Source organism: Xiphophorus hellerii, chromosome 13 (assembly GCF_003331165.1).
Source record: "Xiphophorus hellerii strain 12219 chromosome 13, Xiphophorus_hellerii-4.1, whole genome shotgun sequence".
NCBI classification, from domain to species: Eukaryota; Metazoa; Chordata; class Actinopteri; order Cyprinodontiformes; family Poeciliidae; genus Xiphophorus; species Xiphophorus hellerii.
In genome coordinates, this window is record NC_045684.1 from 25052361 (window position 1) to 25077784 (window position 25424).

General features: G+C 39.3%; 1 protein-coding gene across 2 annotated transcripts in view; it reads left to right on the forward strand.

Annotated features, from left to right (window-relative positions):
- The first annotated feature begins 2515 nt into the window (after positions 1-2515).
- The window catches only part of slc66a2 (solute carrier family 66 member 2), a 33149-nt gene continuing 10240 nt past the window's right edge, over positions 2516-25424 (forward strand). The window contains exons 1-4 of one of the 2 annotated variants that reach the window (XM_032581159.1): positions 2516-3627; positions 4184-4317; positions 7726-7776; positions 17207-17423. In XM_032581159.1, the coding sequence (XP_032437050.1) occupies positions 3425-3627; positions 4184-4317; positions 7726-7776; positions 17207-17423 (605 nt within the window). In that variant the 5' untranslated portion in view covers positions 2516-3424. The remainder of the gene's footprint in view (positions 3628-4183; positions 4318-7725; positions 7777-17206; positions 17424-25424) is intronic. The other variant, XM_032581160.1, reaches the window with a different exon arrangement.

The window sequence follows — 25424 nt, forward strand, 5'->3', positions numbered from 1 at the left end:
ATTGACATTGTAGATTCACACTGAAGGCATCAAAGCTATGAATAACACATGTGGAAATATGCACTAAACAAAAAAGTGTAAAACAACTGAAAATACCCCTTATATTCTAGTTTCTTCAAAGTAGCAACCTTTTGCTGTGATTACTGCTTTGTACACAGTCTGCATTTTCTTGATGAGCTTCAAGAGGTAGTCACCTGAAATGGTTTTCACTTCATAGGTGTGCCCTGTCAGGTTAATAAGTGGGATTTCTTGCCTTATAAGTAGTCATGAAAATAAAGAAAACCCATTGAATTAGAAGGTGTGTCCAAACTTTTGGTCTGTACTGTATATATATATATATATATATATATATATATATATATATATATATATAATAATAATAAAATTCCCTTCTCACCCACCGCGGGTGGTTCTTATCCTCTGAGCTCGGGTCCTCTACCAGAGGCCTGGGAGCTTGAGGGTTCTGCGCAGTATCTTGGCTGTGCCAAGGACTGCACATTTCTGGACTGAGATGTCTGATGTTGTTCCTGGGATCTGTTGTAGCCATTGGTCCAGTTTGGGGGTGACTGCCCCGAGGGCCCCGATGACCACAGGCACCACTGTGGTCTTCACCTTCCAGGCCCTCTCCAGTTCCTCCCTGAGGCCCTGGTATTTCTCTAGTTTCTCGTGCTCCTTTTTCCTGATGTTGCAGTCGCTTGGTATTGCTACATCTATCACAACGGCTTTCCTCTGTTGTTTATCCACTACGACAATGTCTGGTTGGTTCGCCATTACCATTTTGTCTGTCTGGATCTGGAAGTCCCACAGGATCTTAGCTCTGGCGTTCTCCGCCACCTTTGGGGGTGTTTCCCACTTTGATCTCGGGGTTTCCAGTCCATATTCTGATGTTGGAACACTGAGCTACTAGTTGTTTAGCGCTTAGTGTTGACTGGGGATGTCGAAGTAACCATTCCTTCACCAGTCTTTGCATGTAACCTCTCTGATTAGGGTTACTTGAGTAGTAGCATTCCAACAGATCCACATTTTCATCTCTCGCCCATTTCCGTCTTGTTCCAGTAGCCCATTTGTCATCAAGGTGCTCTGGTTCCCCAACACCTGACGCAGACCTTGTTTGGCCGGGCGACGTCTGAGCCGGCATGTTATGCATTTTTGTGTCTCTCATGGTATGAGGTAGGCAGTAGCTTGAAGGGTCTTGCCTAAGGACCCAGACTGGATTCGAACCCTGCCCTCTCGGGTGATATACTGATGCCTTATCTATTGAGCTATCCAGCCAGCTATATAATATATATATATATATATATATTAATTTGAACAAATAATTATTTTTTGCCTTTATTTTGAAGTTAGATGTTCTCTCATTTCCCGTTTCATATAGTTTGAGTCTTCCTGGTTTGACTTTGACATCCACAGTGATTTGTGTACATGGGGGACAAAAAAAATGCATTTTATTAACTGTTTGTGAACCGATGCAGTGAGATAGATCAGGTCATGGGGGCTTTTTAAAAAATGTATTTATTTATGTCTTGATCCGTCAGAGCTGTAAAAACTGCTCCTCTCTGTCACTTTGGTTTTTATATAAGACTTTGCCCTCCTTACTCTCACAGATCAAATGTAGTGAACAGACTGCAAACAGGGTTATGTAATTTTCGTTAAACCCTATAAAGCTTCATAATCCAGACTTTGCGTGTCTTTCATCTCCGTTGCTCAATGGGATGAATTTATAATGAGAACCTAAAATAGAAAGAGCAGTGGAAGTGTACTGGAGCTCTGAGTATAAATCGAGACGACATGATATGACGAAGAACTACAAAGGAACTAAAATAAACCCTGAAAGATGAATTATTGACGTTACCTCTGCGTTCCATGCTCTTCAATAAAATATTTCTGGTTCTGCTGCAGGGCTGCATAAAAAGTTTCAGGAGACCCAAGGTGAATTCAGGGGTCCTACCTAAATATTTGGTTTCCTTGCCATCAAAATTTGTGCCTATAAGTAACACCACCAATATTTAACCATTTTTTGTTATTATTACTATTAATTAAAATAAACAGAAATCTGTTTTTAAGAAATTTAAGTTTTCAAGACCTGTGGAAAATGACCTGTTTTAAGAGAAGCATACACTGTCTGTTGCTGTTTTAAAAAACCTGGTGGGCAACAAATCAAAGCAGCGTGTTATGGATTTCAGAGTTTCTACATGGCAGCAAATCATGAGGTGTCTTAATTTATTCCTCACCAGAAACTGTATTCTTTTTACTACATTTGACTCTGTGGTGGCATCAGACTTCTTTTATGGTGTTGTCTGTTGGAGCATCTAAGGTGCACAAAGGAGCGTTACCATAGATTCTTGATTCTTCCTTCCAGCAGATGTTGTTTTTTCTTATGTTGTGATAAATTTGCCTTTGCTGTACACATGAATTTCCCCAATGTGGGGCAAATCTATTCTAAGAAAGGCACGTAATTATTATAAGAATTTTTTTTCGCATGTTTTTTTCTTTATTGAAGGACTTGTCAGACAACAAGGCAGCAATACAAATAAGTATTCAAATACAGATAAGAAATTAGAGGCATGGGTGCAAAACCACAAAGGAAAAGAATGAAAACAACAAATAAATAAAAAAAACTAAAAACACGCTTTCGGGGCACAAAACAACTAAATTATGTTCTACAACAATGTTGAAAAATTTATTAGCTTTAAGATTCACCATTGCTTTAAAGACTTTTACATAGCATAGAAACACTCTGAAGAAAAACACAAAACATAGGCGACATTTTCTTCGGTGGTAATGCTTACCTAAGCTTTTTTTTGCCAATCGCCAATAAAAAATAAGGTAGAAGACCTTTTCCAGCATTTTTATAATGAGATAGAAGTTCTTTTCTTTTCACAGCGAGAAAAGCGCATCATCAATTTGGCGAGTGAACCATCTTGACTGAGTTCACCATCTTCGTTCGAGTTTGTGACGTTTCAGGAAGTGCAGAAAGAAGGAATAAACTGACTAACCGGTTGAGCTGCACAGCGGAGGAATGCTCGCTATGTCAATGCTGTACTTTTCTCTTTTTTACAGTTAATTTTTAAGATTATTTCACTGGGTTTTTAAAAACCTAGGTTTATCATCATAATTATTTAAATACCGTAACTCTGACTGACCTCTTGCTAGCATCAATACGACAACAAATCACTCCGCTAATCAGATCCTCGCTGATTTCCAATGCTGTAACACAACCTTCCGGTTTATCATATCGATGTCGTGGCAGTAGAGGTTCCATTGTTTGTACATCCTGTGCGAAAGAGCAACCACAACACGGATGTTACTCCTCGCGCACACTCCCGAGGCATCATCATCATCATCATCATCATCATCACCAACAACTGTCAGCCCCTAGGAGCTTTGCCAGCCGGCTGGCTTCACTTCAGAACCGCAACTGAACATGGAGGATGAGGTGTTCCAGCATGTTGTGTCCGTGTTCAGCTCGCTGGTGTCGTGGGTCGCCGCGGGTGCCATCATGTTCGGCGGGGTGGTGCCCTACATCCCGCAGTACAGAGACATCCACCGGACCCAGAACGCGGAGGGCTTCTCCACCTACGTGTGCCTGGTGCTGCTGGTGGCCAACATCCTGAGAATCCTGTTCAGGTACGGCTGGGTCCTCCACAGATCTGTGGTCATGTTTTCTGCCTGTTGAACCTTTTTTACTCTCAAAACTTCAGTATCAAATGGAAGGGAATTATTATTATTATTATTATTAGAAATTCGTTTCTATTTGTGTTTTTCTATTTCCTAAAAAAAAGTTTGAATGTTTTTTATTTTCAATTATTTAATTTCATGCATTTAAGTTTAGCCCAAAATCTGAAAAGTGTGGTGTTCATTTACATATAAGCCCAAACTCTGAAAAGTGTGGCCTGCATTTATGCTGAATTCAAAATCTGAAAAGTGTGAAATGCTTTTATGTTTAGTCCAAAATCTGAAAAGAGCAGACATAACACCAGGCGTCCCCTACCATGGGAACAGTTTAGATCAAGGCATACATGTGTACTAGAATGGCCCAGTCAAAGTCTAGACCTAAATCCAGTTGATCATACAATACCCTAAAACAATACACAGAAATCCAGGGATGTAATGTGACGAAATGTAAGAGACAAATTTAGGTCACTGTGTGCTTCATCTTCTCTTCTCCATTTTTCCTTTCCAGATTCGGTCGCTATTACGATGATGCGCTGCTGTGGCAGAGCATCATCATGATCTGCACCATGCTGGTCATGCTCAACCTGTGCACCAACGTCCGTATGGCCGCCGAACTCAGCACCAAGAGGCGCTCCTTCTTAGGTCAGAGGCATTTAGATAACTCAAATACTGTGTGTGTGAGAGAGAAAAAGAAACTGGAACCCAAAGAGAAGGTTCTTCAAATGGATTATAGGCATTCAGAGAGGAAACAAACCTTTACAACAAACCTCAATGCCAAGCATTACACTGGCGCTATTACACTTCTGCAACAACCAGTCGACATTTAATCCTCCATGTTGTCCTAAAGGTGTGTGAAAGTTATGGCTGCATATTAGAGACATTGTGGGGGTGGGGGTTGTAAATTTCCACCAAAAAAAAAAGAAAAAAAACTCAGAACAAAAACTTGGAAATTTCTGAGCTCGAGAAGTCAAAAAGTTGCTAGAAAATCCCCCCAGAAATTTTCTTGAAAAAAATATAGAAATTTCTGAGGTTCAGAAGTCAAAAACTTTCAAATTTGGGAGACTCAACCTTTGAGTTTCAAAGGTTGAAAATTTCAACAAAAGAAATTTCTAGAAAATTTCTGAGAATAATCTCAAAATTTCTAAGTTTTTTTCTAACAATTTGTTAACTTTTGAAAATCAGAAATTTCCAAGATTTTCCTAGAAAATCTCAGATTAATCTAAGTTTCTGAGTTTACTTGGTGGAAATGTACTCCTTTTTTTTTTTGCTGTCTACAATTGTCCTAACACGCTGTCGTAGACAGTTACTCAAGACGTATAGAAAACAGAATTTCATATTTTGCTCCTTTTCAACCACAAATTCCAGAGTCTTTAGTTCTGTTTGTGTTGAATTTTTTCTAATAGCAATAAACCCTAAATTCCCTTCAGCAGTGATCAGCTTCACTATTTCTGCTCAAGAAAAGCATCACCACACTACACTGTGATGCTGCCACTACCATGTTTCACCATGTGTGAAGTTTTCAGGCCGATGTTCGGTGTTAGGTTTCCACCATACATACCATCATTTTTACCAATTTAGGGATTAAAAAAACTTTAACTTTGTTGCGTTTGCTATCCCTACCTGGCTAACTGCTAGCAACACCTCACATGGCTTTCTTCTTCACACTCTACCATTAAGGCCGTAGAAACGTTCCCTTAAATTTGTGATTTTAAGGCAACAAAATGTGGAAAAGTTCAAAGAGAATTAAAAGCTTTTGCTACACATCCTGATGTAAAAAATTACTTGGTGACAAAATAACTAAGGCACTCTGACTTTGTCCTGGTAAATAGAGATAAAAGGCCATAAATCTCCCAGTTGTAACAGGACATAATAGGAGCTGCCTTGAGTTTGTCTGATAAGAACTGCCGCCTATTTACATTCAGCCTTATCTACATTCAACCTCTCATATTACATTCAATAGTGTCTGACTATTAGACACTATTATGTGTCTTATAGTAACTCTACCTTACTTTTAGCTTACTTTCAAAGGGCCTCTCGGTGACACACGCAACTTAACGATCTTGGACATATGTCCACCATTAGACAATCTTTAAATTGATGGCGTTATTCTGCTCTTCTAGAACCATAATCACTTCAGATCAGTTATAAACGGGCAGCTTATCAGAACAGCTTCACATCGATATGCATTGCATCTGGATATGATTTACAATTGCAGGATGAAACAGTATTTTGAACTTTTTAACAGTCTTGGTCATAGTGTGATGCGTCTGTAAAAAGGTCACATTTCGGAGCCTTTTTGTTCCTACAGAAGTTCAGATAAACTGTATGACTACATCTAACCGTGTATTTTACACATTTGACAGCCTTGTTGGTTTTTGCAGAGATTTTTTTTATTGATACCTCCAACTTCATTGTGTGCTCCAGTTGGTTTCTTCAAGTTGGGTCCATTACACCAACAGATAAATGGTACCTTCTACTCAATGTGGCTCAGATGAACCTGAAATACCATATGTAATAACAAAAATGCTAGCTTTTCTTTGTTCAGATAAATCTATTTTCATAAATGGCCAGTGCATAAAATTAAAAATATTTTATTTCATGAAGACTTTCCTTATGGTCCAGACCATCAAACTGCCAAAACAATTGCTTCCATGCAGGTAGTCACACTTGCTCAATAATCAAGTGTTGTAATTAGTAGCACCTAGTTGGTAACTAAAGTCACCCTTGAGGAATGGCAACTTTTTTATCTGTAATCCTTTAGAGTTTTAGTTTTCTACAGACAGAAATCTTTGTTTGTTCTTCACTTGACTGTGTGTTCCAGTTGATTTCTCCAATGTCGGGTCCTTTCCTACGAGCACCTAGCAGTGTGGCTGGACTCGGCTCTGCTCTACTTTACACAGTTTGGGCGGTTTCCCGTTAGAGTTGAGTAACGACTCCCGTGGGTGTCGTCGTCCTTTAGTCGGCGGCGAAAAGTAGCTCAATGTGGTCCATACGCAACAAAAACACGACAAAACAACGGCGGGAGCTATGTCGAACCTTCTGCTCAGTCTGAGTTTTGTCAGACTTGGTCGCTTTTGGAAGTTGTTGGGTTATTGCATCTTTCACAACATTTCTAAAATATGCTTAGTGTTTAGGTTCATTTCTGAACCTGAAGGCCCCAGACTTGCATCTTTGTGACCCCACGTGGGTCGCTGACCCCAACTACTGATCTAGAAAGATTCAGTGATTACTTGTATAATTGGAAAAAGACATTGGTCATAAATTAGGAACACTAATCTTCACCCTGTGTGTACACAGAGTTCACATAGTTATATACTTGGAGAACCAGTTCAGCACAAATGTTACAGGCATTGTATGGCTTCTGTCTTTCTTAAATCCTCTAAAAGCAACAAGGGTGTCCTTTGCTTTTGCACTGCTTTTCTGTTGGTCCCTCATCTTTGCTTTGAAAATAGTGAAAAGGTGGCATGTGGCATGTTTGATGACTTTATACTTGTAAGGTTGTGTTTAAAAATTTAAGTAAGTTTATTCTTTTCTTAACGTGTGAGTTTCTGATTTAAAGGAAAACAATGTTGCCTTTTTTTTCCCCAACACATCATCACAATAATTAATGCTACTTGTTTTGTGTTTTTAATTCCAGGAAGTTACAGTTAACAAAAAAACACTGATAAAATCTCAAGTCAAATTTGCGTACAAGACCGACTGCATTGAGTTTACAGCATTGACACAATGTCTTAAAAAAAAAAAAAAAAAGTCATATAAGCAGGAAAGGTTGACCCGATAGGTTAGGCTGCAAATAATAACAGGATGTCGCATTTTCAATTTAATGAAACAAAGCGAAACCAAATACGTTTTAACTTTGTTTTGTGAAATTTAGTGTCAACACCCAAAAATGCTACAACATCGTACCCGGTTTGGACTCCACTCGGGCAGGGCTAAAACGTAGTCGAGCAGCCGGGAGCTCCGCTGGTCATCTGTTAGTGTTGATGTAAAGACGCACAGAAAACCAAGCTGTTTCTTCTTCTTGTCCCTCTCTTTCCGTTTTGCCCTTAGTGACAGACAGTAAGGACGAGGAGGTCAGAATCCCTAAGAGGCTCTTTCTGGGTACGTACCTTGAAACGTCCGTTGTAGTTCATCCACCTCCTCTCTGTCTCCACCCCCCCCCCCCCCACTCCTCCACCTCCATGTTTCTCATGCATGACGGCAACCCGGCTAACACTCACCGCTCCCCTTCCCCTCGACTAACAGCAACTCTCTCACCTGCTTGGAGTTGCGTCTGTTTCCTGCGACGGACAATTATGGCCATTGTAGATTGAGGGAAAAAACCCCAAAAAAACAAAGAATAAATTTCCGCCAAAAAAACTCACAAATCTTGAGATTAACCTCTGAAGTTTTCTAGAAAAGACGAGAAAAGCTCAGAGATTTTCAGATCAATCTCACAAATGTTCTAGAAAAAAAACTTTGAAAGTTTTTGACTTTTTGGGAACTTTCAGAGTTTCAAAAGTTGAAAATTTGCGACTGTTCAAACTTAGAAATATCCAAGATTTTTTGTTGAATATTTGGGAATTTTCTTGCTGGAAATTTACTCATTTTTGTTTTTCTTCCTATCTACAATGGCCGTAAAACGTTGTCGTAGTTTCCGGCTTTGAACGGTGGAAGATGCTCGCGCATGTCCACCACTGCTGCTGCGTCACTGCATGTTACTGTATACGCCTTCGTTGCAGTGAAATTATTCTTAAACCAGCTGTGTGGGATTTGCATGTTCTGTTCATGTCAGTATTTCACATGGATTCACAATAGAATTTGATGCAGAAACGCAAGCGTAGACTGTAGGCTTTGCTGCATGTTTATCTTGTCATGATCCGCTAGGTGAATGTGACGCACATTCTTTCTAAAAACTGTTGTGTTTTTTTGTAAGCTTAACTTCTGACATGCTTTGAACTACACAGAGTTTCAGCGTAATTAGTCTGTGGGACGGGATTCGAAACATTTAGCCTGCCCTGAAAGAAATGCAATGAAATCTATAGATCTATGAGATTAGAGGGTGATTTTGTGAATAAAGTACAGGTATGTCTCTACAGTGGCTTAGGAAGTATGTGTACCTCTACCTTTTTCTACATTAAGTCTTTTGCAATTAGCAGAAATCGACAATTTGTTTCATTCTAATGCATAATTGTGAGTTTATTGCAAATTTTCCACAAAAACATTGGGGTTAAGTGACCGCCACCTCCAAGTACGTCATTTATTAATTGGTTAATCCAAAAAAAAAAATCAACAGATCGGCCCTACGCTGTATTGATTTTAGCTGAAGCAGAAAGAGCTGAGCTTTTACAAACAACGAAGCGTACACTAATGGAATGTTGTTATTGAATATTTTCTTATTGTACTTAGTTTATTTGCATCTTCTACTATACTTCTGATATTGTATAAAAGTTAGTTTACTACTGGGAAAGCAAAGTCTGATCATGCAGAACATACGTCCCCAAAAACACATAAAATTCATAAAACTGATCTCTAAGGAAGGAAAAGTTTAAGGTTTCATGTGTTGGGCTGTGCCTTTCAAACATTTGATCTGCAGTCTAGCAATTTCTTGTATGTTTGTTTATTATTATTATTACTATTAATTATTAGATTAAGCATTTTTAAAGATGAGGCTATTGTGCAGCTTCTGCGCTGTGCTCCCAGATATGAACACTAGATGGCGGTAGGAAACAGTAAACAATTAGATTCCATACCCAGAAAAGTCCCAGCGCTCAGTGAACCCCGGTGTAAAACCAAGCAGATTTGGTGTCACAGCTGTTTTATACTCCTTCCGTTGGATTATATATATATATATATATTTTTTTTTTTCATGTAAATCAGAAAAAACAGCAGAGTTTTTTCATCTCTGCTGTAATTCACTGCCTTCAGGGCCCTGGTATGGTCCTTCTTGCTTAGTCTGCCTTCACATCAGGGGTAGCGTTGTTTGGCCGGTGGTTTCAGCCATCGATTAGCTTGCTCTGCCGAGCATCATTAGACCTGCTGGACATCATGTACTTGGAGTACAGCGTTGCACCTGTCCATTGATCTACTCTCACGCAGAGAAATCAAGCTTTAGAGACCACGAATCGATGGCATAAAGTTCAAAAGGAAGGTCTGCGCTAAACTAGCCAGCTCTGGCTTCCCGCAGTCTTGTTGATGATATAGCCATCTTTGATCTCCAGACCTCACTTGTTTGTTCTCATAACAGTGTCATTGTCACACCGGGCCACTCCATCTAACAGCTGGACATTTGTACTTTGAGAGAAAAACACAATCACTAACAATTTGACTTCTTTAGACGGCCAAAAAAAACATCTTTGTAAGAGATACGACTGACTGAACGACTTTCTCAAGAAAGCCAGCGGTATTTTGGTTTTTAATCTCTCCTCTCTTGAAATGGTCCGACAACGGCTCGGTTCGGTAGGATTTATGTGGAAAACCGCCTGCCGCAGTCCTTTATAAGGAGATTAAAAGATCTGATCGTTCAGCGGTATCGGAAACGGCAGCGTTGGTGATCAGTCACGTGCAGGTAAAGGGATTTGGGGGGGAAAAGATGAGATGAAATATCTCTTAGGAAAAAAAAAGTTATGAAATTGTCACTGGCAAACTCTCCAATTGTTTGAGTGGTGAAAAGTTAGGACCTTAAGGCAAAAAGTGATTGGATTTTTTTTTTTTCAGGATCTCCAGCAGTATAAAAAATGAATTAGTGTCAGCGAGCAAACCATAAGGCAAGGCTGCACTGTGGAAACTATACTGGCTCTACATTGTTTGCCCATGTTGTCCCACTGAGCTGCAACTCAAATATTTCTAAACCTCATTCTTATTGGGATTTTTTTAGATTGCTGTGATGGATATTATGTTGTTTTTGTGGATTGGATCACTACGAATCTGTCTGAAGAGAAAATATATTTCATTAAGTCACCTAAAAAGGTGAAAATCATATTTAGATTGATTATATGCTACACAGATTCATATTTTGGATGTTTATTTCCATTATCGTTGATAAAAATCCAAACTTCAAATTAAACTCAAATTAAAAAATTCTGTATTTATCCCAAAAGGAAATCAAATTAAATATTCAGCTTAAATTCTGATTCTTTGATAATTGTAAATAAATGTAAAAAATAACAAGCGAATACATTTTTTATTATAAATACATTAGAAATAATATTCTACCCATCCAAAATCGGGTCGTGGGTCTGACTCCGGCCACCCTACGTGAACGAATTTTATTTCAGGGCCGCTTGTCTCCGGGATCTCATTTTTTCAGCCATGAAATTAAATCACATTTAAATAGAGCTTTTCATCCGTTTGCTGCTGAATTGCAGCCACAGTTGATTTTCAGTAAAATATTTTTTGTTGCGATCCAGCTGCACTTTTAAGCTGGTTTTATAGTTGAACCGGGCGCAAGAGGGCACGTGCCAAACACGACGTCATCGCCCGGGCGCATTGGCCTCGGACGGTGCTCTTGCAGAGCAGGTTCACCTGCACTGCCATTTATATAAACCCTCTATTAGTCTATTGTTATCCCTAACCCTTAATGGAAACTTAATTCGCACCGTACCTCTACTAGTAAAGCGCAGTGGATTTTCATTAAAAAAAAGTGGGGACTGGGAATAGGTCCATAAATGACCTCGATTTATTGGTAAAAACTGTGAAAGTGGTTCTCAATATGTAGTTTACACAAGTACACACACACAAATTAGAGCAAAAATAGTCCCCGCTGTGTTTCTATCAACATATAGTACATTGTTCCAGGTGAGTCTAACTTTAACACATGACATCCCAGCTGAGGCCTGTAGAGTCTACAGTACAATTTATCTCTCAGGCTTTGGTCTAACTTTTCCAATTGCCAGTGATGAAGTTAACACACCTGTGATGAAGTCTGAGAAGTAGATGTAATCACATTTGCTGAATGATAGTTTTTCTTTCACACTCTGGATTTGATATTTTTGATTTACCATTTACCATTTATTTGTTTGGTCTGCCATCAAACCTTTCCTGATTGTGTCCTCACAAGTATGACATAAACCTTCACCCAATCCTATCAAATAAAGATTGAATAAAGATGTAAAGACGCAGCTCTTAGATTTTTACACAGATTCACCATGAAAAGTATCAACCTAATGACATCACAGCGGCGCAGGACATGGGGAGACTTTCATTACCTTTAGTCTGGGGAAAAAATGTCTGGGCTCATTTTTTCCCCACATAGTTCTGCTACAGTCACACCAGCCTTAGCCTTAGCGGCTGAGAATAGGTCACCTCACCCTGTAGGTGCAGTTATTCTTTCATTAAAGGGCTGGTGGGGATCTAACCCTTCCACAGACATGAGGATTATTATACATAGGAGTTGCACTCATTTGAGCTGTTCCAACAGTCTCTCATAATAATCTTCTGGCTCTTACGTTTCCTCTTGTGTGACGGGAAGCCATCATTTCAACCCACCAGAGGCTTGTTGAGAAACAAGTAACTGAAATCCCGAACTTGGACCTAGCTGACACAACTCTCACAGCCTCGTGGGACTTTAAACCTCTGAAGCTGACCGACCGCAGGGAGGCGGTTTACTGTTCCACTCCGTTGTCTTCCCCGAATATGGCAGCCGTAGATGCCGTTACCATGCAGTGCGAGGACGAAAGAAGAGGAGCGTCGATCTGGACACTCTGGTGCACAGCAAGAGAGGGTTTTACGGCGAGGTGAACCACTGTGATAAACATCACTTAGGAGTCAGTGTGAAATAATGACACACTGTTTTTAGTCAAAAAGCTTTTTAGGTTAGCTTGTGCCCAGTTCCCAAAACTGATATGTTGCTATATAGCCCAAGGATTTCCTGTGTCATCTTCTTTTTTTTTCTACTAATGTTTTTCAGAATTGTCAGATAAAGTTGCAGCATGAAGGAAAAACATGCTGCACAGTGGCTATGTTCTTTTTATTAGTTATATGTGGGGGAGTACAAAGGAAAGCCCTACAGATAAAACTTGTGTGGTCTGTAATTAGTTCTCACATAAAGAGGAGCTAGAAATATAATTAAAAAGTTGAGTGAATGATTTCCCAAAAACCTCCAGTGAATGTAATGGGAAAACTTCTTTGATGTGTTCTGCTTAGGTGATGATAAACAATATTCAGTTCATTTTAACAAGATGGGACAAGGTTTTACAAATTACAAACAGTGTTTTACAAAAATCTGTATTCAGTATGAAATATTCTAGTCCATATTTTTTTGGTGTCTAATTCTTAGATTGTCCTAGTGCCAAAACAGCATTAAAATTCTCCCTTTATGTATTTTCACAAATGCAATTAAAGTTCCATAAATCTCATGCTGTTTTTAAAGATGTGTTCTGGGTTTGTAGAACAATCCAGTTCAGGTTTTAGCTATCTTAACACTGTTAGCAGTTAGCTTCTCTAAATTGTTCATATTTTATCTTGTGTGTCTGGTAGCGAAAAATACAATCTGTCTTGTTGGGGAAACAAAAACTGTTTTGACGCACCTCCTGTTGTACCTAGTTGACTTACTAACATTCCTATTCAAGTCAATGAGCAAGTTAGCAAAGCCAATTGAAGTCAGTGTTTTGACACTTCCTGGCTAAGTAAATATCTACACATTCCAATTATGTGGCAGAATATCGCATGGCATACCTCTGCTACTTTTTAGCAGAGTTGCTATCTTTAACTCGCAATTTTATTTTTAATACGTCAAGCTAGTTTTATGGCTAGTTTGTTGGTGATGTATAAGCTGTTTTTTTTACAGTCTGACTCAATTCTTCCACAACTGCTGCTAGCTTACTTGCCAAGAGGCTAGCAAAGCAAAACAATACAAACATCTAAGTGGAGTTTTTTCCCCCCACTGCAGCTGTAAAGTACACGTCAATTAGGTGCCACAGTATGATCTGACTTGAAGGTCCTAGATGATGTATTATCTTTTGTCAGTAGGATTTTTCAGAATGCCTTTAGCGCCCAGATTGGCTCTAAACACAACTCAATGATAGCCCCCCACTGTGCTGGACTGTTATCAGGCTGCACCAGCATAGTGGTAAGCTGGCTTACCCTGCCGTTCTCTGGCTCTGCCGCAAACATGGCTCCACGACCACGTCAAGCATGTGTACCTGCAGGATAAACAGTGGTTAGCATACATTACACAGCCCACAGAGGATTTTTGATGGCATTTCGAACAGTTACTGTCCCCAGTGCCCCCTCGTTCAACTGCCTGTTGTTCTCCATGTTTGCCTTATGTTGCATATTTCATTTGCTTGTAAGATTTTGCTTTGTGAATAGCATGTGGCAGCTTGACAGGAGGATGCGACCTGGTTTGGATGGCTCCTTGAGATTCATTCGATTAAATTTATGGGATTTGTTTAGCCCGTCTTTCATAGAGGAACAATATGATTGGCTCAGTTTTTGTAAGGCCACTTTTTCTTCAGCTCATGCATGGCTGCCATGCGTATTCATTTAGAAATGCCACCTGAATGTCAAAATCACTCAGCAATAATTCTTGAAAGAAAAAAGAAAGATTTCCCTCCTCATGTCCTCAAGTCTTATAAACATTTATTGGGTGGGGTTTATTTGATTTTATTAGGATTTGATTGATAGGTTTATTCCGTTGAAGTGTTTTATTTTAGTAGATACGCTAAGACAAACAGCAGCTGCTGTTCTGCTGTTTTCATTGTGTTTTTATTGGATGGATGTCACTGGAGATGTGTACAGCGAGCCTGCATGGCACGCTTTCTGCAGAGGTTTCTTTTACTGCATAAGATAAACTTCATTTCAACTTTTACTAGACTCTTCTTCTCTATTATGTTTGTGGACTAAACAAATTCTTTAAAATACATTCGGTGCAGCAGTGCTCTTTTGCTTACAGCCATCATTTTATTTTTAATGTTAACCTTATTGACTCTTGGTAACGTAAAGCCAGCCTTTACAGTCTTCCAGCATAAGCCGCGTCTGCTTTCCTGTGAAGACGACGCACACAAGAAACGATGAGTCAGATAAGAGACAATGCGCTCCCACAAATGTTTTTACAACATTTAATCTTCCTTAAAACCACTGTAAAACAAACATTGCTGTCCTAAAAGAACGTTAAAGGGAACAACAAAGATTTGCTGCGGTGACATGTCGTTTGTGTGTTTGTGGGATGGGGGTGGTCTGAGTATAAAAAGAGGTTTGTGGGAGTCATGTGAAAATCCTCAGCTTGGTTGTGAATATTGGGTAACATTCTAACAGGGAAATTGGAGCATTCATCTGATTAAATGACTTGCTTTTACAACTATTCCTGTGTCAGTGTTAACCTACCACCCTCACAGGTAACACCACACTTCTGAGTGAGGCTGACTACTAGTTCAACTGCAATACTTTACTGCTATAATTCTTTAAAACTATCAAAATATTTGGAGCACAGATATCTACAATTAATTAATCTCAAATTTTTTGTAACATTAACCCTCCTGTTATGTTCCGGGTCAAATTGACCCGTTTTAAAATTTACAAATTAAAAAAAAAAAATAGAAGCATTTTTTTTTTTGCATGAAACGTTTTCTATTTGTCTTAATAGGTGCACTCTAGACATAAGTTGAAAATTTATTCATGTTACACATTTGTACCAAACCCTAGGTCTACTTTTTACATCGATACTGTTCGGGTCAATTTGACCCGGCAGTCAGGTTAAAGTGCAAAAAAAGATTTTAAAATGTCCAATTCTATATGTTTCCTTGCAGTTATGAACCATATTTCACCACACACACACTCACACACAAACACACGCAACCACACACACACAAGCCCACTTTCTCACTATTCTCTTTACTTCACTAGGAAACTGCGAGAAAGCAGGTGTTCACACAACCTTTGACGGGAATCTTTTCTGTTCCTGTGGACAAACTCCACCCACTCTGAGTGACACTCAGCAGAAGTGGATGAAAACATAAATACTCTCTGCATGACTCATTTATCTTGATTTTAATCAGCGGGTCAATTTGACCCAGAACAGTATGTGTGTCTCAAGTTCAATTATAAAGATCACCCTTTGGTAAAAAAAAAAAAGTATAATATAAAATAATTTACCAAAGGTCAACTTCAAGGAAATTATTGTTTTTTTGTGTCTAGGTTTTTTTCAGTGGACATTAAAAATCTAAATTCCATTTTTTATGTCCAAATGAGTAAATGAGCAGGTTGTCGTCATTGATCCTTAATTTGTGAGAAATAATAAAACATCATTGCACAAATATTGATTGAAATGGTTAGTATTGGAGTTAATAATCAGATACAAAAATGTTTTGGAGGAATTTTTTGGTTTCTGACACTATTGCATGATTAAACACTCCCTGGGTCAAATTGACCCACGAACATTTTTGCTGTACCCTAGAAACGAACATAACAGGAGGGTTAAGGGAATAATGTCTTCTCTAGTGTGACAACTAGTGGCTGCATTCGAGAGAGCAGTCGTCTTAATTCAAAAAAAGCTTTTTACCATATTTATTATAACAGTCGCCATGTTGTGACGGTAAAGTATGCAGTAGATAGATTAGGACCTTCCCGAATGGCTCTTAATAACTTTGGCTGATTCTAAGAGGATAAAAAACAACTAGTACTTTCAAATATAGTTTTAAAAACAAATGCAGCTTTTAGCAGTTTACAGTTTTTTCTTTGAATAATTTAGTTGAATTTCCACAACAGGATGACACTACAAGTACCAATAACATTTTGAAAAAAATTGGTTTTCCTTTGCCAATATCAACATCCCATGTAAGAATTCTATCTATCTTGTTTTGCTAACATCTTTTGTTTTTCTGCATATTAAAACCTTAAAATAGAAATAAAATGGTGGTTCTTTAAAAATAACATTTCCTGTAGTAGATCAAACATAAAAAATGTTTATCAAAAGGTCATGTAACACTTGTGGCTCTAAATAGATTTTATGTATCTGGACTGGGGGCAAATATGGTTCTTTGAATTGTAAAGATTGCAGATCCCTGGTCAAAAGCAACCAATCAGAGCCTGGATGAGCATCTTAGTGCTGTTGATCAACCTTATGTATGCTGCTCAATGTGCTAATGGTGTAAAAGAAACAAAAAAGTTTATCCACCATTTTCAGTGGTTATGCTAACTAGCGTTGGCGATTGGCTATGTTGTGAGGAACCAGCTGTAGCTTGAGCAAGCGGGAGAGGGTGAGCACAAGCGTGATTGACAGCGCTAAAACCCACCTCCTCGATCTGATCGGTTGTTTTTGACTGAATGTTGTATTTCTGCAGTTGGCACTGGGAGAAGGCAAAGGAGCTTGATTTTTATTTCTTTATTTTTTAATTATACTCTCAGGACATAATGATAATTTGAACAAATATGTAAAAAAAACATTTTTTAAAAATAAAAGTTAAAATCTGCAGTTTTAATAAAGAAATAAAACAATGATAGCTAATGGGTCAAATAGTTTTAACCGTAACCTTGCTTAACACCCCATCAATACCAAGTTATCTTTTTTCTTTTGATCTCCCTCTTGACTTTCTGACTGTCTGTGTGCGCGTAGACTTTGACTGGACCTACTTCTGGTCCTGGAGTCGCTTCGTGGACTACCTTCAGTGCGTGCTGGCCTTCACGCTGGTGGCGGCCTACATCACCTACCTCTTCCTGGACTCGGTGCTGTTCGTGGAGACCCTCGGCTTCCTGGCGGTGTTCACCGAGGCAATGCTGGGAACGCCGCAGCTCTACTGCAACTACCAGAACAAATCCACAGATGGCATGAGGTAGGGACTCAAAAAAAAAAAAAAATCAATACACAACTCAGTTTTGAAATGTAGGATAGGAAATAAAAGCTGTGTGGCGTGGAGAAAAATGGAAAGCATTTCTATGTCACATGGCTTGTTACAGTTCCACAATGCTTTCTTAGAGCAAACAAATCACAATGTAAGTGTTTTTTCCCTTTTTCTGTTAGAATTTTTTTATGATGAGCTGAAACTGTGGACATTTCAGTTTAAAAAGAAGGTATCCTGGAAGAAGAAACGTAGCGTGAGGGATAACCGTCTTCCTGTGGCGATGTAAAGAGCTCGTGAATAAATTTGTGTCAGCGTTTAGTCTGAGGCGTCTGAGATTGTCGGACGCTGATTTCTTGTTCCCGTTTGAAAGATTTACTCCATCAAAATCCCAAAACCCCACACTGGGAAGTCAGAGCACCAAAAGTGAACAGTGAGATTCAAACCTTTGCTTTTTCTTCCCAGGTTTTGGCAGATATTTGTTGTTGTGTGGACTAAATCCTCCTCAGCATTGCTTATAACCAGTTTTTTTGCTAATCCGTGGAGAGATGGAAGTATGGACAGACGAAGAGATGCTTTTTTTTCTGCTGGAGGTGTTCTGCTGATCCACAGTTCTTTTTAAAGCATCCCTAAGGTGGTTATTAGATTTCTGTCCGGCAATATGCGGGCAGCTTTTGTAGGATAGAAATTTTTATGGTGGAGGTCATCAGCCAAACTTGTTTAAACAAACGCTCAAACGTCTTTCTCGATTCTCTAATTCAAAGTATTTTAAACTTTGGGACAAAATGATCAAAACAGGCAAAAAAATAAACTTAAATTATTAAAAAATACCTGTTAAATGATAAACCAAACTTGTAGTGTTTTAATTTAAGAAATAATGCTTTGATGGGCTTCACTGCCCGTTTGACACCTCAAAAAACAAACACACCGCTGACTTCACCACCGCTTCTGTACTTCGACTAAAAACCCCACAATTCATCACGATCACTGTCACATGACCAACCTCTTAAACATCAAGCCACATCACACATACAAATATGCTTGGATGTGCTTGATGTGGCTTCAAAATGAGCTGAGGATCAAAAACAAGTGATTACTAGTGATTACTCTGTCTAGTAATCTAATGATTACTAGACAGAGGAATGCAGACATTTTTGCTGCTTCCATGCCTTTATCTCCCGTAAACTGTAGGAGGAGAGAATAATGAGGTCGCAGATACATTGCTACCCCAACAGCTGAGTATCATCAGCCTAGCAATGAAATTACGTCCCATAGCTGCTTATAAAGGTGCCATATATAAATGAAAAAGAAGCAGTACCAGAACTGATCCTTGGGGCACTCCACAGGAGACAACATGGGTCAGTGATCTGGTATGTCCAATGGAGACAAGTTCACATCTGATCATCAGGTATGACTGGAACCCAATAGGGAAGTGACACTTTTGAATTTTTGGAAAGGGTTGAATTTTCTCCTACTTACTTGTTTTGCCCTATTAAATTGCGCCAAATTGCAACTAATCATTTTTTTACTTTAACTATAAATAACCCCATTGGCTTCAAAAAACATATCAAGTATGGTATTTAGTATTTTTCTTAGCATCAAGTTTGAATTTTTAGCATTGTGACAACCCTGGTAGAAAACAATTAGCGATGATCACAGGTCTTGATTTCTTGACAGGCACGGGACAGAAGACTATTTGACTGTCATTGGATTTTTCTTCCAATGTTCAGAGTTGCAGGCCAATCTGAGGCACAACTAAACAACATCAGCTCTGTCTGTGATTACTGATGAAGTCATCCGGCTGATGAGAAAATGTTTTATTTATGAATACAACTTCCAGTACCGGCAGCTCTTTGGGGTTTTGTGCTGTCACTCCCACTGAGCAGTGCCTTGCTAATGAGTATATTGTCTTTCAATTGATCATTAACACCGACGCGTGTTATTGAGCTTAGTGGAGCCTGGTGATCTAGAAGTAAGACAGGGAACCCTTACGATTTGGCAGGCTTTTGTAAATTGGACCTCTTAATGGTATTCCCTAAGACTAATGCTTCATTTAGGCTTCTTAAGTTTCAGGCTGTAATTAGCTGCTTTGATGTACCCTTGATTTTATTTATTATTTTTTAAAAGCATGTGGGTATATTTGTACAATCTACAGTAATGACTCCTGGAGACGTTTGAAACTTTGAATGTGGCGCACTTTCAAATCATCGGTGAAAACTCATTATAATTATCGGATTCAAAGACTGTTATTAAACCCAATCTGATTTAAATGTTGAGTTTAAATCAGATTGAAATTGACTTGATCAAAGAGACGATGTTTGAACTTCCCTATGAGCTCACTGCCCTAATGAAAAGCTTTCTTTTTTTTTTTTTTGCTCTACATGAATGCCTCGCGCCCTTTTCCCGCCTCTCTGCTGGTTGGCTTTCAGGATCAGACGGATTACTGGGCTCCAGCAGGGCTGCCTGTCCACTTAATGGGCCACGACGGCTCCCACGTTGGGCCTATCCATGCTCTCTCTGTCCTCAGCCTGATTTTTCGTCTTCGTCTTGCATCTACAGCGCCCAGCAAAGCCCTCTGAAATCTGCTCATCCTTGGTTTCTCAAACTCCAAAAACTGTAGCTGTTATATACAATCTGAAATGAAAATATTAGTCTCTTAGCTCATCTATAGCACACAGTGCAGTCGCAGCCCCAGGCCTGGCAGGCCTAGATCTGGGTGCCGGTGGCACCGTAATAGTGTTCTAAAAACAAATGTTCTGCGACTCGCCCTGAGAAACTGAAAACTATTCCTGCAGACATGAATTTGTCGATGTTCCGCTAATTAAAAAAAAAAAACTACACACACACAATATATTGCAATTACGGTGTTTCCATTAAATAAGAAATACAGTTAAAATCATGTCAATAAGTCATTAAGAAACATTCCACGCCATGATCTGCCTACCACTTCCTGTTGTTGTCTTCGTCTTTGTTGCCGGTAGTAACAGCCGGTTGTTCATCACTTGAGTCGTGTGATTGCTTTGAAAATCTAAGTGCATGCAACATTTTTCTTCTCATACTTTCTTAGTTACAAAATTGACTTTGTAATGTTTTTTTTAATCTTTTCTTTTTTGAAATAAACGCGTCACAATTTACTATTTCAATCAATTGTTAAGCCTTCCAGCCATGAAAAGCCCATCTAGAAAAAAAAAAACATCAATGAGATGATCCAAATCTCACACAAAAACCTCAAACATTACTTAGGTTAATTAAAAGACCTTTTTTATATCGAACAAATGGTTGAAATGAAAGCAATCAAACAAAACAAATAATCTCTCTGGTGCATTGGTACTTTAAAGCCATTGTTGTGTTGAAAGGGTAAACATACAATCATTTGTACAATTCATCATTTCAACTGTTTATGTGAAAGTTATATTGATTTGAGAAGTCTTTTTATGTTTATTGTTTTTATTAAAGTAGGATTTAGTAAAGGGGAAATAATATGCAGAATGTTTCTGAATTGTGGCGTCACACACTGAATACCAAATCCAGACAACTTTATGAGCCAAAAAGAAGCCAATGTTAGCGATTCATTCTGATTTTATAAGGTCAATATTTTTAATGATTTGTTCAGCAAGGAGGTAAAGTCAGGAGAAAGGTGAATAGAGACTTAAAGGACTGACATTATCAAAGTATGTAAAAAGAGTGTATGGTCGTCCTTCAATTAGCCAGAGAGGTGACTGACTATTTGGGACAAAAATTGTCATTTAAAAATCAAGACTGCTGTTCAGAAAGAGCAGGAGTTTCTTAAAGAGACGGCGGCCCAATTTCAAGGCGTTAAATTATGAAGTGAAATTTCTTTTTTGGTCATATTTGATATATATACAGCATTTTTATAACAACTATAATAACATGGATACTTGATTATAAATGTCACTGTGTGCCTGGAAAATACATAATACTGCCTCCTTAACTAGGATATGTCAGCATGCATATATGAAAGTAGCTTTAAGGTTTAAAGAGACTTCAAGGTTTCCCCCAGAAAATTTGCTAAGCCCGGTGGTTGGGTGCTAGGGCAGTCATTCATTGTGTTTTTGATTCAAAAAATGTTTTTGATTGACAGGAAATTTTAAAATATCACTTGATGATGCATTATTGAAAGACTGGAGGATTAATACCTGAACACCAACTATAAAGTCTTAAAAAATGCAAACATTTTAAAAAGACTTAAATAATTAAGCAACGCTTAGTCTGGTGGGGGCACTGGTGGCCCGCCAGGCTTATAGCACACTGGGGGAAATTCTGGACTTAAACTTTTTCAATCAGAAAACTTCCTTTGGAAATTACTTGAAAGGCAGGTTGTGATTTATCGGTTTCAAATCTCCAATGTTTTTAGCATTTCTATTTTTTTTTTTAAATAGGATAATATTAACTCTTTAAGCCTTTATGCATTATTACTGTCATCGTTATGTTCTGCATGGCCCAATTCAAGACAACTTAAAACGATCCTGTGAAAGCCGCCCAGCTAGAGGCCTGAAGTAGAGTGCTTGTTATACTCTGTTCCCCGCTGTTCTCTCCTTCCAGCCATCAGCTGCTGCAGCCGCACAAGGCGTACTGCAGGACACTGTCATTTCCACTTCTGTTTGTTGTTTGTGTGCGCGCAACCTGTTGAGTCTGACAGGCTGTTGCTAGGTTACTTTACCTCGCCATTATGTTCCAAGCGTCTGAGAAAGAATGTGAAAAAACCTACAAAGCGAGGATGTTTTTACCTTCCTATTACATATCCTTTTTATTATTTAAAGGTTAGAACAGTAGTTGGGAGTTAAGACTAGGCTTGTTTTGCGTTCCAGCTACGATGAAGGTAGATTAGTTCAAAGCAAGAGGTGAGTTCCAAAGAAATAATAAGCAGGTTGAGTTTTTGAGCAAAAGTGCAGATGGATTTGTGCAGAAGCAAAACAGAAATGTGAGGAAAGCGAAACAAAAATGACAAGAATAAATCATTTTTCTCTTCGCTGTCCTTATGCAGGAAATGAATGATATAAGTAAGTTTCAATATGTCACTTTCTTAATAAAAACAGATGGACAGTTCTAAAAATAAGATTGGTTTCACATCCAAGTACCGGACAATCACCCATAATTAAGAAAATTGGGGCCGGTTTACCCCTGAAATAAATCGTTCCTAAGTCATAATTGCAAGATCAGACCGTTGTCATGGTTTAATCTGTGGAATGAGAGATTGTTTTGGGTCAACTTGTAATGACAAAGGCATTTTAGAAATGTGACACACGAGTGTGCATATGCAAGCAAATGTCAGATTTGGAAGGTTTGATGTCGCTACCCTGGAGAGACATTTCACGTGTTCATCATCGTTCCAGTGTTTGTATCTTTTTGGAAGCTTTTCCACTTTCCCGGTGGAAGGGAATGAAGTCCAGGGAGGACAGGAGTAAGAATGACTTATGCTGGACGTCGGCAGTGTGTACACGCTCTGGTGCTTCGCCATAACACCTTGTCAGACAGTCAACAAACAGAGCTGTTTTTAATCATGAAATATGAGTTTGTTTCAGGTGGGAGGGTGATGGGTCCTGCTCTGTCCCTGGAGCTTGGCGCCGGAGGCATTTGGTATTTATCTGAAATTAATTCACAAGCCACAGGTTCTCTGTTCTTCTCAATGTTTGACAACGGTGACTTCTCTGTTACCGTAACGGGTCCTTAGAGGTTTGCAGTGATGCCACTCATGCATTGTGTATGTGGGGACAGCATCTATACTCTGGTAACCCCCAGGGCTGTTACCCCAGTCTCCTTTCATTGTTTGGATGGTTCTGTTTGTCTCAGTTCAGTCTCCTGCTGAATAAGACTGAGGTAGACTTCAACTACAGTCTGGATCTTTCTACCTGTGCAGTCTGTGCTTAGTTGCTATGTGTTTCTAATTTGGTCATTGCTGGCCTTTCTTCTTAGCTAAAGCTAACTTTCAACTGATAGCAGTTTGACATGCATATACAATTGAAACATATGTCTTGTTAGCTGGCAGAATGAATGGAATGTTTGCTGAGTTCATTGAATAACCTCAACTTCTCACTATGATAATGGTGCAGAACGGTGTTTAGCTAGTTAGTTAGTCTCTACATATTTGTTAAAACTGTCACAGTGTCGTGGGGCGTGCTGTGGTGGCGTAGGGGATAGCGCGACCCACGTTTGGAGGCCTTGAGTCCTCGACGCGGCCGTCACGGGTTCGATTCCCGGACCCGGCAACATTTGCCGCATGAAAAAAAAAAAAAAAAAAAAAACTTGTTGTGACAGTATGTTATGAGACAGATGATCTATGAAAACGTGGATCTCCTCCAACTCCTCCCCGAGCTGCTATTGCCGTCTGGAGAAATGCACCGACCAGAATCAACCAATCAGAGCCAGGAGGAGGGTCTTAGCGCTGTCAATCAGCCTCATGTACCTTCTGCTAAATGTACTAATGGTTAAGAAACAACTCACTGTTTATCTGTAGTCATCAGTGGTCACACTAAGTACTCAACAGGATCTGCTAGCTGCAGTGTAGCAGGGGGGAGTGGAGTGGAGTGGGGATGAGCAGCGTCACAGGAGATTGTGACTGACAGCACTAAGACCTCTGAGCTCTGATTGGTTGTTTCTGATTGGTTGTTACATAATGCAGTTAGAGCTGCATTATTTAACATTTCTGACCTTTTTTTTTTTTTTTTACATATAGTTAACATTATCATTATGTTGTGACAGTATAACATAAGACTGATAATCAGCACATACATGAGGTTGATTGACAGCGCTAAGACCCTCCTCCTGGCTCTGATTGGTTGTTTTTGACCAGGTGCATTTCTTCATGGTAATAGAAGCTCAAGGAGATACAATTTTTTCATAGACTATCTGTCTCCTAATATAATATCGCTACATGGAAGTAATTTTAACAAATGAGAAAAAAAAACATATTTGTGTAAAAGTTACATCCTGCAGCTTTAATCAGTTTTTAATGCATGAACTACTTTCCCTATGCCTGGCTCTTTATCCCTTGTTACTCAATTAAAAGAAATCCTTTCTGACCGAGTTGGAGAACTTAATGATCATGCATTATTCAACAAAGTAAAATACAATATAAGAGCTCAGTGGTGCCACTCAGCTTTTTTGTAACATGCTCCTTTGCTTACAGCAATTATCAAAATCTTAATTAGCAATTAATTTTGAGCTCCTAATAAGTTCCCTTAAGGCCGCGCCCAAACACCGGCTTTTTTTGTCATGAGGGATGAACAGCGTTCAGGAGTTGTCATCAGTCTCTTGAAGCTCAGGAGTGCACATAAAGCCAAAGCGAGACTATCTGAGCCAGCGCTCCAGTAAATATTTGTGAAGGCTGATGTTTTATGGGCGACAATAGGTCAGGTGGAGGGTTGCTTGTACGGCTTTGCTGGGATGTGGTCATGTTTTCAAGCTGCTGCTATAATTACCTGGTCCCGACACACCGAGATGGGCCATAAATAAAACACGACCCACACTGGCACACGAACACAACACGGAGAGCCAGCCGGGACGTCCAGCGAGCCAGCCGCAGCCTTATAAGGACCACGGTGTTGAGCCGCATCCCAGGTTTACCAGATAACAGAGCCAGAGCCTTATTTAGGCCCGCAGGCTGCTCTCCTCCACACACAGCAATGTACTGCAATAGATGTGAATTGACTGGCATTGCTGTCGGCCAGTAGCTCCCACTCCCTGCTTTCCAACCAAATGACCCGGTCTGCGGCGAAGCCCTGCAGTTCTGCGCGAAGAAACTCTTCAGATAATCTGTCCAACCCATCATCCCTCCATCTGTTCTGATCACTCATGGCTCTGACGGATGAAAGGGAAAGTTGCTTCTGTTCCTTCGGGGGTGAAAGTCCAGCTGGGCGAAGCAGCAACAAAGTCCAAAGTCATTTGCGAGGGAAGGAGAAAACACAGCCATGTGATAACAAGTCGCAGCTGTGATTGTTTCATATTTCAGAACAAAAATTAATCTCGTAACTCGCC